Source organism: Marmota marmota, unplaced genomic scaffold (assembly GCF_001458135.2).
Source record: "Marmota marmota marmota unplaced genomic scaffold, marMar, whole genome shotgun sequence".
NCBI classification, from domain to species: Eukaryota; Metazoa; Chordata; class Mammalia; order Rodentia; family Sciuridae; genus Marmota; species Marmota marmota.
This window is the reverse complement of record NW_025999982.1, coordinates 19,310,102-19,325,448: the sequence shown is the minus strand read 5'-3', so window position 1 is coordinate 19,325,448 and position 15,347 is coordinate 19,310,102. Positions and strand designations below refer to the sequence as shown.

The window sequence follows — 15,347 nt, the reverse complement described above, 5'->3', positions numbered from 1 at the left end:
GGATCAAAGGAGACAAACTTAATGGCAGCATATTTTGAAACTATAAAATAACTAAACACACTATTTCACCATCAAGACCATCATTATTAGGCAAAATGGGATTTTATTGAGTCAAACAAGTACAGCCTAAAATTTGTGAAATAACACCCATGGGGGCTTCAGGTATTTGTCTAAAGCTTCCTGAGGGTCACCTGCCTTTCTTTGCTCCAAACACTATCGTTCCAAAGAGAAATGGAGAGAGTATAGAATACATGCATAGAATATAATTCACTCGAAATCAGGTCTTATTACTTCCTCTTTCCTTCTTATTTCCCTCCTTCTTGCTGTTCCCCTTCCTCTACCTACTGATCTTCCTTCTATTCATTTATAGTTTTTTTTAAAAAATTGGTGCTTTTTAGGTATACAATTGGAAGTGTGAATCCCATGACAATAGAAGGGAGATCAGTGGAGTCGAGGAAGGTGATAGGGAGGAGGGACTGGAAAAGGGAGGAATGAAATTGACCAAATTATGCTATATACATGTATGGTTTTTAAGTATATGAGGATTTGGTATATAGTGCTGTTTTAGTTAGCTTTTTCGCTGCTATGACTAGAAGATCTGACCAGAACAATTTTAAAGGAGGAAAAGTTTATTTGAGGGCTCACAGTTTCAGAGGTCTTGGTCCTTAGAAGGTGGGCTCCATTCCTTGGGGCTCCTCCAAGTGAGGCAGAACATCATGGCAGAAGAATGTGGCAGAGGGAACCAGCTCACACAGTGATCAGAAAGCAGAGAGAGAGAGGTCTCCACTTGCCAAATACAAATATAGACACCAAAGCCATGCCCAATTCCCACCTCCTTCAGCCATATCCTAGTACTTCAGTTACCACTTAGTTAATCCTTAACAGGGGATTAATTCACTGATTGGGTTAAGACTCTTACAACCCAATCATTTCTTCTCTGAAACTTCTTGCATTGTCTCACATGTAAGCTTTTGGGTACACCTCACATCCAAACCATACCAAGTGCTAAGCTCCAAGAGGGCTGGGGCTCTGCCCACCTACCTACTACTCTCTTCCCAACTCGGTCCAGAGCCCTGCACATGGTTTGTGATAAGCATATATGCATGCAGCTCAACAGTGAAGGACACAAGAGTGTATTCACCTACCTACCTACCTTTCTTTTTTTGTGGTGCTGAGGGCCTTGCACATGCCAGGCTAGGGTTCCACTGCAGAGCTGCTCCCCAGGCTCTGTATATTCATTCTTTCAAGAAGGATTTAAGGCTGTGACCACTTCTGTTTGGAACTATAGTGTTTGGAGTAAAGAAAGGCAGGTGACCCTTAGGAAGCTTTAGAACAAACAACCTGAAGCCCCCATGGGTGTTATTTCACAAATTTTAGGCTATACTTGTTTGATTCAGTAAAATCCCATTTGGTCTTGATGGTGAAACATTGAGTGTGTTTAGTTATTTTATAGTTTCAAAATATGCTGCAATCAAGTTTGTCTCCTTTGATCCTCCCTTATGAGGAAGACAGGGAAAATGCAATCCCAGCCTCACAGATGGTGGAACAGAGACAGGAGGCCGAGTCACACGTGCATCTCTTCTCCCTCACCTCCTGTGTCTTCTTAGTCCTCGGTGCCTGGTTACCATCTGCCACCATGTCTCATTTGTTCTTCACCATCAACACCCTTCCTCCACCTTCCTGTTCTCTCCTCCTGCCTTAATTCAGCCCCCAAGATTCCCTTCCTGGATCACAGGGCAAGTTCCTGACAGGTGCCCTCACCTCCAGGTGTCTTTTCACCTCCAGGTGCCCTCACCTCCAGGAATTCTCATCTCCAGATGTGCCACTGTTCAGGCTGCTGAGTAAATTTTCCAAAACCCAAGTCTCATTGTTTTCCTGTCTAATTTGAATTTTTGGATATCTTCTCCTTGTCTTCAGGATATCAGTAGCACACAGGCCATTCACAACAGTTTCCTTGTTTGCCCTAACTCCCTTCCTGCTGCCCCAGTACCCTTCCCTGCACCCTTGGCAGATGCTGATTTCTCTGCCTAGGATGCCCACACCACTATCTGCCTATTCTTGGATTTCCATGTATCCCATTCACTGACCAGGGACCCCTGCACTTCCACCCCAGCTAGAGCCCATCCTTCTTGGTGTGGCCCTCTGCGTTTGCCATTTGGCAGCATGTGCCTTTCTGTAGTGTAATTGTATGTTTGTCAGTCTCCTTGCTGGACTGTGCAATTGGTTACCAAGGACAGTGTCTTTTTTTTTGTTCCATAGTACTGAGGTTTGAACCCACAGGTGCTCTAATCCCAGCCCTTTTTATTTATTTGTTTTATTTTGAAACCAAGTATTGCAAAGTTGCCCAGGCTGACCTCTAACCTGTGATCCTCCTGACTCATCCTCCAGTTACTGGGATTACAGGCACATGCCATTGTGCCCCTGCCTGGCAGGCAGCATCTTTTATCTCCCTATTTCACAGGTTAGCCCATGACCTCTCACAGAGTAGATCTTTGTGGAAAAGAGGAGGAAAAGTGAAAAGGAAAGTTTGTCTGATTTCAAAGTTCATGTTCTCTCTGTCCTTGACACCACCCATTGTCACATTCTCCTAGTCCACGGTGTTGAGGTTAAGGGTGACTCTCACAGTGATCCAGTTTGACTTTACTTCATCCTCTGGCCAGCCAGACCCTGGTCTACCTCTGGTAAATGCATTCCAACAAAGCAATGACTCATGTGTATGACTCAGGGCAACACAGCACAGCTGGAGAGGAAGCCTGAGTGTCTGCCCAGAGCATGCTGGTTACAGAGCTGCAAGATCCCGACAGGCATTCCCCAGGCTCCTGCAGCCTTGCCGCCTGCTCACTGGAGCCAGCCTCTGTCTGTGGAGAAGGCTGCAGTGGCAGAGTTTTACAAGACTTCTATGTCTGGGATTCCATCTAATTTATTACCATTATCTAATAAATCCCTATTTGTTGCAGGCTTGCTGTAAGTTATAAGTATTGTAATAAGCATCTGGCATACAGATTATCTCATTTAATCCTCATAGTAACCCAACAGTAACAAATACTCATATAGCACTTACTACATGTTAGACACTGTTGTAAGCACTTTATACTAATAAATTCATCTATTTCTCAAAATAACCCTGTATTTGTCATCCTCACTTTATTGATGAGGAAACCGAAGCATTTAAAGGTTACACATAGAGGTCACATGGGTTGCAAAAGACAGAGCTGTGATACAAACTCAGGCAGTCAAGCTTCTGAGTTCACACTCTTAACCCATGCTGTGCTGCCCTGATGGAGTGTAACTATAGTCCCATTTTACAGGGGAGGAAATGAAGGCACAGAAAGGTTAGTTACTTAAAAAAGACACACAACCAGCTTGTGATGGAGCCAACTGTGGAAATTGGTTGTCTTCAACCCCTGGCTCCTAACCACTGTACTCTCCTGCCCAGACTTAGGAGACATACAGTCATCAAAATATGGTGATACACTTAGCCCTCCCTGATTTGTGCTTTACAAGGGCCAAGTCCAGAGGTTGGATAGGATGCTGGGGCAGAAACATTCTTCTAAGTCTAGTGCTACAGCAAACAGTGTCTGATGGCACATCCTGCTTCTCATGTCTTCACTTTGGGGCCACAGAGCTTTCCTCATCCTGGGGATGCTGATGGAGCTTTTCTTACCCCCACAGACAGTGAGACGGTGCACTACCACTACGGCCCGAAGGACCTGGTAACAATCTTGTTCTACATCTTCATCACCATCATCTTGCACGCTGTGGTTCAAGAATACATTTTAGATGTAAGTGCAATGTCTGGATTCTGAGATCAGGAGCTGGGGAGATGCCTTGTGGTAGAGGACCTTGCCTTGGAGGAAACTACAGTTTTGAATCCGTGCACCTCCTAATTTGTATCCCCTGGCTGATCCTATTGATGGACTTCCCTTACCACAGTTTGTCCTCAACATCCTTCATTAATCAGCACATGGGACAGCAGTATTTATTACACAGGAGAAACTGTCTGAAATATGACAAGACTGTCCTTATGGGTCTGTTGTACGTGACATGATTAAGGGCTGTTTTCTTTATGTATAAGGAAAAGATGTGAGTCTTGCTGTTTTTTCAAAACGTTTGCCTTAAGCTAAGCACTGTATGTATGCAGTAGGCTTGCACTAATAACTTGGTTTATAGTAGGGCTCAGACTTCCAACAATGTTTAATCCTTTCATGGGGAGGAAATGAGTTTGAAATCTGTCAGATATGAATGCTCTTGTTTATTGATATGTGGGGTTTTCTTTATCCTTTAGAAAATCAGCAAACGGCTTCATCTCTCCAAAGTCAAACACAGCAAGTTCAATGAATCTGGACAGCTGGTCGTCTTTCATCTCAGCTCAGTGGTGTGGTGCTTCTACGTGGTGTTGACGGTGAGTGGCCCTCGGGACTGCTGATGGGTGAGAGGCAGCTCTGTCTCTTGTATTGCTGATAAATGACCACAAAGGGCTTGCAGAGAAGAAGAGTAAGGCGTAACTTTCTTAGAACTAAAACTCTTTGCACTCACATAGTATTTCATGAGAGGCTAAATGACATAGATGCCACTTTATAGCATGTACCTACACAGCACTATATAGTTTCACCAGGCCAATTCCATAAGGTCGATTTCATGTCCATTCCAGTACCTGTGTTATAGACTGAAGAATCTCAAGCTCAGATATTGCAGATTATCTGTAGCTATGTGTTTCCAAGGATGGCTTGGCCTTGGAAGTCCAGCTCCAAATCCAGCTTACTTTCTGCTTTGCTGCATTGGCCTCCCATACACAAGGCCAGCATTGCCCTGTCTACATAGTGCCCTTTCCCACACTTGCCTACAGGACCAAATGATTTATTCCTCCCCTTTCTACAATAGGATTTATTTCAAGCCATCTTTGATACAGCAGAATTTCTTCTTATAAAGGAATGTGGATAGTCCTTTGAGGTTCACTATAACAAGACCCTGCCTGTCATGCTAGGAAGTTTTTAATTAACACCTACTCTTCCCTGGAATCCCTCCTGTCTATAACCTGGTCCCATGAGAAATCCCGACCTTGGGCGTAGAAAATTCATCGACCCTATGACCTCTTTGCGATTTCCTTTCCTGCCTCCCACACATTCCTCCTCTGTGCCTTCTGTGACAGGGATGGGCCCAGAGCTGAATATGGACTTAATATTCCTAAAGCAAGAGTTAACATGTCCTTTTGTATATTGCTTTTATTCCTATTATTATTTCATTGTAAAGTGGTTTTTCTAAGCAGTACACTAGGAATTTTAAATGAGGGACCTAAGACTATTATTCTCTTGAGCTGAAGTCCATGTCATTCTCCTCTGGTGGACTTACCTTGCATATACCCTTCCCTTGTCCTGAAACTGGAGTTTCAGGCCTCTCCCCACCCCCAGTGAGTTCATGCCAGCCTATGGAGACCTTAGCTGCTTTGAGGTAGAATGGCCTCAGGATACCCAAGGACATGTAACTCAACTGATCTTTCATGGGAAATATTGCCTCATCTGTGACCCACTTTACCCTTTCAGCCTCACCCCCAGACATTCCACCCTAGCTGTGACACATGGGGGCCAGATTTGGAGACCAGAGCGAAGTTACAATACCCTTTTTAGCGTGTGAAGCACTCAACTGTTGTCTTGCTTCTCAGTCCTTTACAGACTAGAAAAGGATGATGGAAATTAGTTTGGAAGCATGGAGGGCTTTTCTTGGGGAAATTCCAAACAGTCTTTTATGTTGGGTGGTGAGAGCAGTTCCCCACTCAGCACGTTCAGCAGGACATAGAGACCAGGGAAACATACAGAGTTCTGGTGATCCTACCTCTTAGTAACACCGCTAGACTCCTTGCCTCATTATCTGCGTGGGAGGAAAGTGATGGAGGAGCAAGAGGAATTCTATAAAAGGAGTAAAAAAACACTAGTTTTTTTAAACTCAAGAGTTTTCTCTTATGATGCAAATTTTTCATGATTCTTCTCTTTCTTTCATTTTCCAGTCAGCTCATCAGTGGGTCCAACAGCTCTGTGCCCCAGAACGCACTGAGATTCTGTCTGTTGCTTTCTACCTGTATAGCTACTCCTAGCCCAGTGGTCTAGGAATTTGTCCCTCTGGGGACACCTGGCAACAGGTTGCTGGCACACAGTGGGTGGAGCTCGGGAATGCTACCAAATACCCTTCACTGCAGAGGACAAATCCCACAGCCAAGAGTTTTCTGACCCAGATGTCAGCAGTATCGAGGTTGTAAATCCTGAGTGCCTGTTATTTCTCACCTGCACACTGAATGTCCTCCTTCCAGAGGGAGGCTGTGCCCACTCTGTGCCCCCCCTGCCCCAATCCATTAACTGCTCTACCAGATGGATCTGTACAAAACCCAGGTAAAATCATGCATTTACCCTGCTTAAAAGCTCTTCTCATAGCTGAAGTAAAATTGGCTTTTTTCCCCCCTCACTCATGTCATATGGGCCTTGCTGGCCTAACTGGTCTGATCTGAGGGGACACAGCCCTGCTGTGTCCACCTTTGTTCCTCTTACTGTTCTGGCCATTTCTGTTTCCTAGACTTTGTACTAGTGGTTCCTCTGCTCAAGTGCTACTTCCACAGGCATCACATGTCCATCTCCTTCTTGCTATCCAGTCTCCACCTAAGTGTTACCTCATTTGCATTTTATGCATTGCACCCATTACTGGTGTTCTGGTTCATGTGTAGTTCTCTGTGCCTGCCTCACACTGGATCCTGAGCTATTTGCTAGCAGGCACCATGCTTATGCTATACCCTTTATAGAGTGCCTGACGTATACTAAGTGCTCATTAAATATTGGCTGTGAGGAATGACTAGGCTGCACATGATCTTATTTCTCTAGCCTTCAACAATTTTTTATGTAATGAATTGATGATTTTCATAAACATCATAGACGATCATATTTTTAAAGTAATACAAAAAAGTTAAAAAAAAAAAAGGAAAAAATATATCCCAAATCCCTCTTACCAAAAATACCAGTTTTATTTGGTGTTTGATTTAGGCATTTTTCTAGTATATGTGCAGTCAGAGTGATGGGAGTATGGCTGGACCAACCAAATAAGAACATCAATCTTTGACTTTCAATTTATCTTTGATATATCATTCATTGTTCAGGGAAAAAGAGGAAGAAAAAAAAAAACATAATAAAACTCCACTGGAGAATGCAGGGTGGGTGAGCATTCGCCTGACTTCTTTGGTATGTCTGACTTTCATATTTTAAAACCTAAAACCCACTGGTCAGTGAGAATCTGGTGGAGGGGAATTAGTGTCAGAACTGGTTGCTACTAATAGACTAGTCACCTTGGAGCAGATTTGTAGCACATGGTTGTTCCTGATGAACAAATAATATAGGGAACGCCTGATTCTAGCAACTGGCTGGGTTATGTCTGGCTTCTGCTGTTTTTGTGGTTCTTTCTGATCATTCCCCAGAAAGGAAGGCTGTTGTGGAAGCAGAAGGAATCGCTCCAGCACGCTGAGGCCTTGCTTAGCTTATGAGTTGATGTGCAGAGTCACAAGAGAACAAAGGATTTCAAGAACTCCCCCAAACCATCTGCAGAGGCCTTGGGCGGATGGGGTTCGGAAGGAGTTACAGGTGCTTGCTGTGCCTCTCTGGCCCCCAGGAACTCAGGTGTCTTGGCATGTCTAAGCTCAGAGGTGGCCCAGCCCAGCTCTCCCTCAGACAGCTGCCTGGACAGAGGTCTGGAAAAGGCTGTTCTCAGAGCAGTGAGTCATTTTTCCTCTGGCTCTCTCAGCTTTCCTCCCTCCGCCCATCCTCCTCCAGTCCCAGTGGACTGGACATTCGCAAGAAGGCAGCATTTTTCTGGAGAGTTTTCTTGGCGTGTTGGCTTCCAGATTCTGACCTCTTTGTCTCTTAAGTGAAGAGGCCAAGCAGAGGGGGTTCCCATTTGCAAGTCACAAGACCCTGCAGGCTGCGGCATTCTCACAGCGCTGCTTTTCTTGGCCCATCTTTTTTTTTTGGCAGAAGTGCCTCTTCCACCTCAGTCCCAGAAGTACCATTTTTCCTGTGAAGTGCATTGCTGCTTCCTCTAGGAAGGGTTGTTCTCACCCCTCTGATTTCCCTGGAAGGAAGCAAGAGAGTGTGGAAGACCAGGTGTCACTGTGCCTGAGGTCAGATCTGATGTGTTAATGGCAAAAAGGGGAGGCGAATGGGTAGCAGCAATGTGGGTGTGTGAAAGAGCTCACTGCCACCACCCTGATGTCCACAGCTTCCTGCCTCTGTGTGTGACCAAGGGAGTGGGGTGGAGGTGTGAGAAGAGATTGTAATTGGGGCCATAGGGTTTGAGTGAGACTTTTCCTTCCATTGTAAGTTATTGTGACTACATTGGGATGTGTATCTGATTGGGTCTATCAGGTCATTGTGCTCATGGGGTCCCAAGTTATGGCACTGGGGCAGTGTGGATTGTACCCAAAATGATAGGCCAGAGGGCAGTTAGTGATCGAGGGTGGATCAGGCCTCAGTTGGAAATACAATCTCAGATCCAACAGACAGTAGACTAGAGTGCTTCTCACTAAACCAGTTGACCTTCTCATCCCCCTGAGCATTGTAAAACCCCTGCTCTTACCTTTGGAGCAAACAGTCAAGGTTCTCAGTCTTCTCATCAAATCCACCGTTGTAAACAGCTTTTTCACCACTGTGACTAAAAGATTCCACCAGCACACTTGTAGAAGAAAAAAGGTTTATTCAGGGCTCACAGTTTCAGAAGTCTCCATACATAAGACAGTAAGCTCCATTCTTTGGGGCTTAAGGTGAGACAGAACATCATGGCAGAAGAGTGTGGCAGAGGGAAACATCTCACATGATGATCAGAAAACAGAGAGAGAGGTCTCCACTTGCCAGCTACAAATACATACCTCATAGCCACATCCCCAATGAACCACTTCCTCCAGCCACACCCCACTTGCCACCAGTTAACACTAAGTTAATCACTGATTAGGTTAAGGATATAACCCAGTCATTTCTCCTCTGAACTTTGCATTGTCTCATATATGAGCTTTTGGGGGATACCATGTCTAAACCATACAGCTACCAGCTTAACTGATTTTCTGATTACTGAAGTAACCTTCTTGGAGTTCTAGAACCAGGAAATTGGTGGCCTAGCTTAGATTTTTAGCTGTGTTACTGAAAAACCATCTCATTTCAGATCTTTTCTCTATTCCATTTCCTTCTCTCTTCAAGAGGTCATACTAATCTAAACTTCTCTGAGTAACAAACAAGAGACCTCATTTTTTTTCCCCCGAAGAAATTGTTTAAAGCATCCGTCATTCATTTATTCAACTAACATATTGTTATTAGACTCTGTGTCAGTTGATTCTTGCTGAAGGTGGACTTTTTCCTCCTATGTTTTACAATCTTGGATTATAAGCTCATCTTTTACATTTCAAGGGTTTATCTGTGGGAATCCCATGTATCCTTAGGTGATAGTATGTCCTCAGGGTATCACTGGACTACAACATGCTGTTAGTACTGATTTATCAGCCTGGTGGTTCCTGAATCACCGAGGTGGTTTGAACTCCAGACCCAGGTGAGAGCAAACCTGACATTGTGGGTATTTGGGGCAAATATTTTTGTTTTCGTCCTTGGCCTGACTAAGCAGACTTTTTTTTTTTTTTTTTTTTGATCAGCAACACTTTCTAGACTACTTTTTCTCTGAGGTTGTAGCCCTTCAAGGGTCCTCATTTCATACTTGCATCTTGGGTTCCACCTCCCAAGGCACTGTCTTCTGTATGGGCACTACAACCCTGGTCCTAAGACTGTGCCTTCTGGGCTGCTACAGGTCACTTACTGCTCTGGCTTCTAGTTCCCTGTTTCTTTGGGTCCTGGAAGTGGGGGTGGGGTTTCCCTTATCTTCTTGTGAGCTCTGCTTTGCTGTTAAAAGCATATTTGTTATATTCCATTTCTAGATGTTGTGTGATGGGAATGTTTTCAGGTTACTTCCCCCTCTGTGTATAGGGTGTGGGCTACTTGTTAGGGACATAAAGAAGAGCAAGAAAATGCTCTAGTGTGATGGAACTTCACTAGAGTGTTGGAGACACGTGGCAATCATGATGCAACATAAGATGGGGGTCAGAGTCCTGATGCACAGTGAGGTTTGCAGGGCCCTGCTGTTCTTCTTATTTATGGTAATCTGAAAAGTCAGTCTCAGCTTTCAGTTTTCCATTGGAAGTTGATTCTAGTTCGTTTGCTTATTCATTCTGTAAGCATTTTCTGAGTGCCTACAGGCCAGGCATGATACTAGACATTGTCCAAGAACTATCAGGTTGATTTCCAACAATAACTCTGCTGAGATGGTATTCATAACCTCATTTTACAGCTTATGGGAACAAATGAACTTGTTTGGCAGAGACAGCTGGTACATGTCAGGTCCACATTCAGACCCAGGTGTCCAGACCCTGAACATGGCACTTCCCACTAGATCATGGCTTTCACTGGTGGAAGAGAGCCAGTGGGTCCCAGGTATAGGCATTCTATGTCTTCACATTTCCTATTCCTTACTCTTTTCAGCACGTGGGGGTTGGGTGCAGCCATGACCCCTGGACCAGTGACAGGACCCCAGTGGGTCCCATGTTCACATCTCTAAGTGCTCTCTTCTCACCCACCACAGGAAGGATACTTAACAAACCCAAGAAGCCTCTGGGAAGACTACCCGCATGTGTACCTCTCGTGAGTATTCTTGTGCCTGGTCCCCAGGGAGGAACAAGTGGTCCCCTGGCTTCTCATCCCACAGTGTGGCCAGAACATTACAGGGCCAACTGGCATGAGGACCAGATCATGTCCTGAGCCTATTGAGGCATAGTGTTGTGGGCAGTAGGCCTGTGTATGGCTGTTTCCTCCCAGAGAATCCCCAAATGGAATGTCACCTGCACTGGCTCTTCCCACAGAGGCACCTAAACTGACAGATACAAAGTAGAACTCCCCACAGAGTCTTTTGGCTTTGTGCCATTCACAGCACATCTTCCTGTCCATCCTCTGTGGCTGATGAGCTCTGTCAGAGGCAGCATCCCATGCCTCTCTGGTGCTGCCATGTCTCAGGCCCATCTCTAGTTTCCAGGAGGCCACTTTTTGCCTCTCCTATGACCTTTCAGAGCAACAATAGCAAAGGATGTAGAGCTGAGCTAGATCTTCCTTTGCTACTTGAATCCAGCCATTGTTCATTGTGTTCTATGGTCACCATGTCCATCCAAAGTGCCCTGGAATCAGCGCCTTCCTCAGCTTTCCCTTCTGGAGGCTGAAGAACTCCTCCTCCTTTGTATACTTGTGATACTGCTTTTTTCTTCCATGGACTTTACATGTCCCTTTAGATGGTCTTGTATATGGCATGGCCACTGTGGATGTAGTGGTGGCAGGCCTTGCCCCCAGCTCCTGGACCTGTGTGCTTGGCAAGCACCAGCAGAATGTGGTGCTGTACCCTCTTTGAGACTCCTCCCTATTTTCCAGCTTCCAGGTGAAGTTTTTCTACCTGTGCCAGCTGGCCTACTGGTTGCATGCACTTCCCGAGCTTTACTTCCAGAAGGTACGGAAGGTGAGTATGTGCTTTTCCTGCCGCCCCAGGGAGTTCCTTCATTCTCCATTCCCCTCCTGTGTTCCCTTTGTCTGCCTCCCTTCCCTTCCTCCAGAGCACAGGGTGTGGGCTGGTGATGGGATGTTTGGTGCTTGAGGTAAATGCTGACTCAGCCTCTGTGGCAGTGCCTTTTGGAACCTCATGAGCGGCCACCAGTGTCAGTCTCTTGCCTGCCTCTTCCAGGAGTGTGGCTTTGGGCAAAATCTAATGTCAAGATCCTGGAGAGATGTTTGCCACTCCCACAGCTTTTTAAAAAAATTGTTTCAGTCTGAATTAATTCCAAAAGCCCACTTCCCCAGTCCCCATGTTCTACTCCTCAGTCCACGCCTTGCCCTCTAACACGAGACCCGAAGCTGCTGCCTCACCCTTGAACTTTGCAGCAGCCCAGCACGACGGACTCTAGTGCGACATGTACTATGAGTTAAAGCCACCCAGTCCTGGAGGGGTTAGGGGGACCTGGCCCTCACGCTTTCCCTGCATTCCCTGCATCCTCAGGTAGGGAAGGGACAAGTTTACTGTCTGCTGCTCTTGTTTCCAGGAGGAGATTCCCCGCCAGCTCCAGTACATTTGCCTGTACCTGATCCACATAGCTGGAGCATACCTCTTAAAGTGAGTGAGACCTTGAGCCACCAGAGTTCCTTTCCTTCTTATGTCCCTGCTATTCACAATCATTCAATTAGAAGGCATTGATTAGATGCCCTCTATGTACCAGATACCATGCTAAGACATGGGGACACAGAGAAGGATAATGGAATGTTGTTTGATCTTCAGTGGTTCATTCTCTATCTGGTAGGAGAGATATAGACAATTTACTGTAAGGACAATTTACTATGATGAGCACTATAATAAAGTCTGTTTCACCAGCCATGGGAAGTCAAAGAGTGATAGCCTCAACCTGAAGAAAACCAGAGAAGACTTTGACAGATGCTGGCCCTTGAACCATGGCTTTGCAGGTTAAAGGTAGCCTGAAGCTGGGCTTCCACCTCAGTATCCAAGTGCTGCTTGAGCCCATGACCCTAGGATTCCCTTCTCTTTGGTTTATAATGTCATGGAGAGTAGTTTACTGCTTGATTGTTCTGGAAGTACAGAGTTGCTATAGTGTTTGATCTTTTCTTTTCTTTTCTTTTTTTTTTTTTTAGTTGTTGATGGACCTTTATCTTTATTTATTTATATGCAGTTCTGAGGATCAAACCTAGAACCTCACACATGCTAGGCAAGCTTTCTACCACTGAGCCACATCCTAGCCCTAGAGTTTGATCTTGAGGGTCTGTTTTATGTAGGATGAAAAGGTCATTTCATTTATAATTTGGACTTTACCTGAGCTTTATCCACATAGGGTTGAGCTCCCTATACTTCCTCTAGGCTGTCATTTGAGTGCTTGCTATGTGTAACTTTTGCTAGTGCCTGGAGGTCTGTGAGCCCCTGTCTCCTGGGTTCTCACAGCAGGCATCCTGTGAGAATGACTGGGTTGGGTTAATAAGAGTCCAAGAGGGTAGCATTGCTCAACCTCTGGTGTCCCAGAGAGGCCTAGAGCCAAGTCACTTCCTGGATGGGCCTTGGAGGGGTGCAAGCTGTGTGTGCCAGCTCTGCCTGGTATTGGATGCTCATGGGTCACATGTAGCATGGGTCTAAGGAAACCACTCTGCACCATCTCCCCAGTGGTTTTGCGCGGAGCACCACACAGGAAGAGTGCCTCCTGCTTCCCCACTCTCAGCCTGAAGGACTGGGTAATGACATCACATAGCAGGAATCCTTCATGTTTCCAACCTCTGCACACTTGTTCTGAGCACCTTTTATGTGCTTGGTTCTAGCAGGATGATGAGTGAGTGCTATGAAGAGCCTATGTCAGGTCCATGGTGGGAACAGACAAGGGCACCTGACCCAGATAGGGCAGGGAAGAGCCGAGGGAGGTTAGGCTTTGGGAAAAACTCCTAAAAGTGCAATAGCTAACCTGAATCTTAAAGGATGAATCAGGGCCCGCCCAGCAAGTAGAGTAGAAAACAGTGTCCAGGCACATGGGACAGCCTAGGACAAGATGGGGCCATGGTTTCTGCTTGTGGGGAGGGTAAAGCTCATCTTTTGTCTGCAGCCTGAGCCGCCTGGGCCTGATCTTGCTGCTTTTGCAGTACTCCACTGAGTTCCTCTTCCACATGGCACGACTCTTCTACTTCGCAGACGAAAACAATGAGAAACTGTAAGTAGAGCTGCCAGGGACTGGCCCACTCAGAGGCCTTAGGAACATGGGCCTCCTCTGAGACCTGAGCGGGTAGAGGCTCTTATCCTGGGTTTACGTGCTTACTTGTCTGCAGGTTGCACCTAAGGTTTTTTGGTAGTGGGGGAGCATCTTATTGAAGATACCTCTCAAGTACCTTACTAGGCTCTCTTTGAGTCCTCTTCCCACTCAGGGTCTGAGTGAAGGTTCTTTCAAGAGCCGTAAAGATTAACATCTGTTTTCTGCCTCTGTGAGTAGGTTTAATGCCTGGGCTGCTGTGTTTGGGGTCACACGCCTCTTCATTCTCACCCTCGCTGTACTGGCCATTGGCTTTGGACTGGCTCGCATGGAAAACCAGGCATTTGATCCTGAGAAAGGGAACTTCAACACCTTGCTTTGCAGGTGAGTTGGGCAGAAGCCCAAGGTAATGAATCAGGGCTCCCTGAGAGCTGCCGGGAACCTTCTGAACTTGGCACAACTCCTGCAGAAGGTCAAGAGGCAGCAGACCTTTGAGTCTCCCAAATGCTGAGGTTTAGCTGGAAATCTCTGAACATCAGGCCTGAGGGGAGAGGAGATACCAGCCTTCTGCTTCCCTCAAAACCTTCTTTACTTCCTGGCTCTGGTTTGCTCAGACTGCAGTCAGGATCTCAATCCAAATACAAATCCTCTTACCTTTGTGCAACACTTTGTGGTGCACAAGAGGTTTTACGTCTGGTCTTTCAGTTGATCCTTACAACCATGTGAGGACTCTTTAAACCTCTATCATCCAGAGGTTGGCCGGTGGTCAAGGGAAACAACCAGAAGCCATATGCTACCATGAGTACACAGGCCTTGGAAGGTGTGACTGTCCAAGGTTGCTGCTCTTTTAAGTGACATGCTGGATGAGAAGCCACTCTCAGAATTATTTCAGGTATATCATAATTCAGTCATTTGAATTCTACCCATATCTGTGGAGTTTATATTAGCCTTACTCTGTGCTATGGATATGAGGCTCCCCCCAGGCATGAGAGTAGTGTGATTGTGGAGCTTGATGCATAACCACCTCCTTCCCATCTCTCTTACTTCAACATTGCTGAAGTGTGCTAGTATAATGACCACAGCACATGCTCTTCCTAATGATAGTGGCAATGTGAGGGGACTGGCCATGGAAGCCGTACAGTCCAGGCCTTGTCTCCCCATTTGAGGACTCTGGTCTAAGCCCCACCCTCAAGCCAGCTTCTCTGCCTCACAGGCTCTGCATGCTACTGCTGGTGTGTGCTGCCCAGGCCTGGCTCATGTGGCGCTTCATCCACTCCCAGCTGAGGCACTGGCGGGAATACTGGAATGAGCAGAGCGCCAAGCGGAGAATCCCAGCTGCCCCAAGGCTTCCAGCCAGGCTCATCAAGAGAGAATCTGGTGAGTGCCAGGGCCCGAGGCTAAGAGAGGGTGAGGTCTGTCTGGGATGGGTGGGGAGGAGCTGGCGGCTCTTGGGCACGCCACACACGAGTCTTGCTGGCTCCTCCTTCCTATTTCCCTGGGCCTGGGGCTCCGTGAC

General features: G+C 46.2%; 1 protein-coding gene and 1 long non-coding RNA gene across 2 annotated transcripts in view; one reads left to right on the top strand and one right to left on the bottom strand.

The window, feature by feature from the left end:
* Positions 1 to 15,347, top strand: part of Tram2 (translocation associated membrane protein 2) — a 76,175-nt gene that overhangs the window by 54,172 nt on the left and 6,656 nt on the right. Inside the window, exons 3-10 of the mRNA XM_015487847.2 lie at positions 3,673 to 3,782; positions 4,286 to 4,402; positions 10,645 to 10,703; positions 11,478 to 11,562; positions 12,140 to 12,210; positions 13,691 to 13,795; positions 14,072 to 14,215; positions 15,045 to 15,208. Of these exons, the coding sequence (XP_015343333.1) occupies positions 3,673 to 3,782; positions 4,286 to 4,402; positions 10,645 to 10,703; positions 11,478 to 11,562; positions 12,140 to 12,210; positions 13,691 to 13,795; positions 14,072 to 14,215; positions 15,045 to 15,208 (855 nt within the window). The remainder of the gene's footprint in view (positions 1 to 3,672; positions 3,783 to 4,285; positions 4,403 to 10,644; positions 10,704 to 11,477; positions 11,563 to 12,139; positions 12,211 to 13,690; positions 13,796 to 14,071; positions 14,216 to 15,044; positions 15,209 to 15,347) is intronic.
* On the bottom strand, positions 6,919 to 8,785 carry LOC125617488. The gene is made up of 2 exons (XR_007348519.1): positions 8,605 to 8,785; positions 6,919 to 8,100 (listed from the first exon to the last, which is right to left on the bottom strand). It is a non-coding gene; the product is annotated as an uncharacterized LOC125617488 (long non-coding RNA).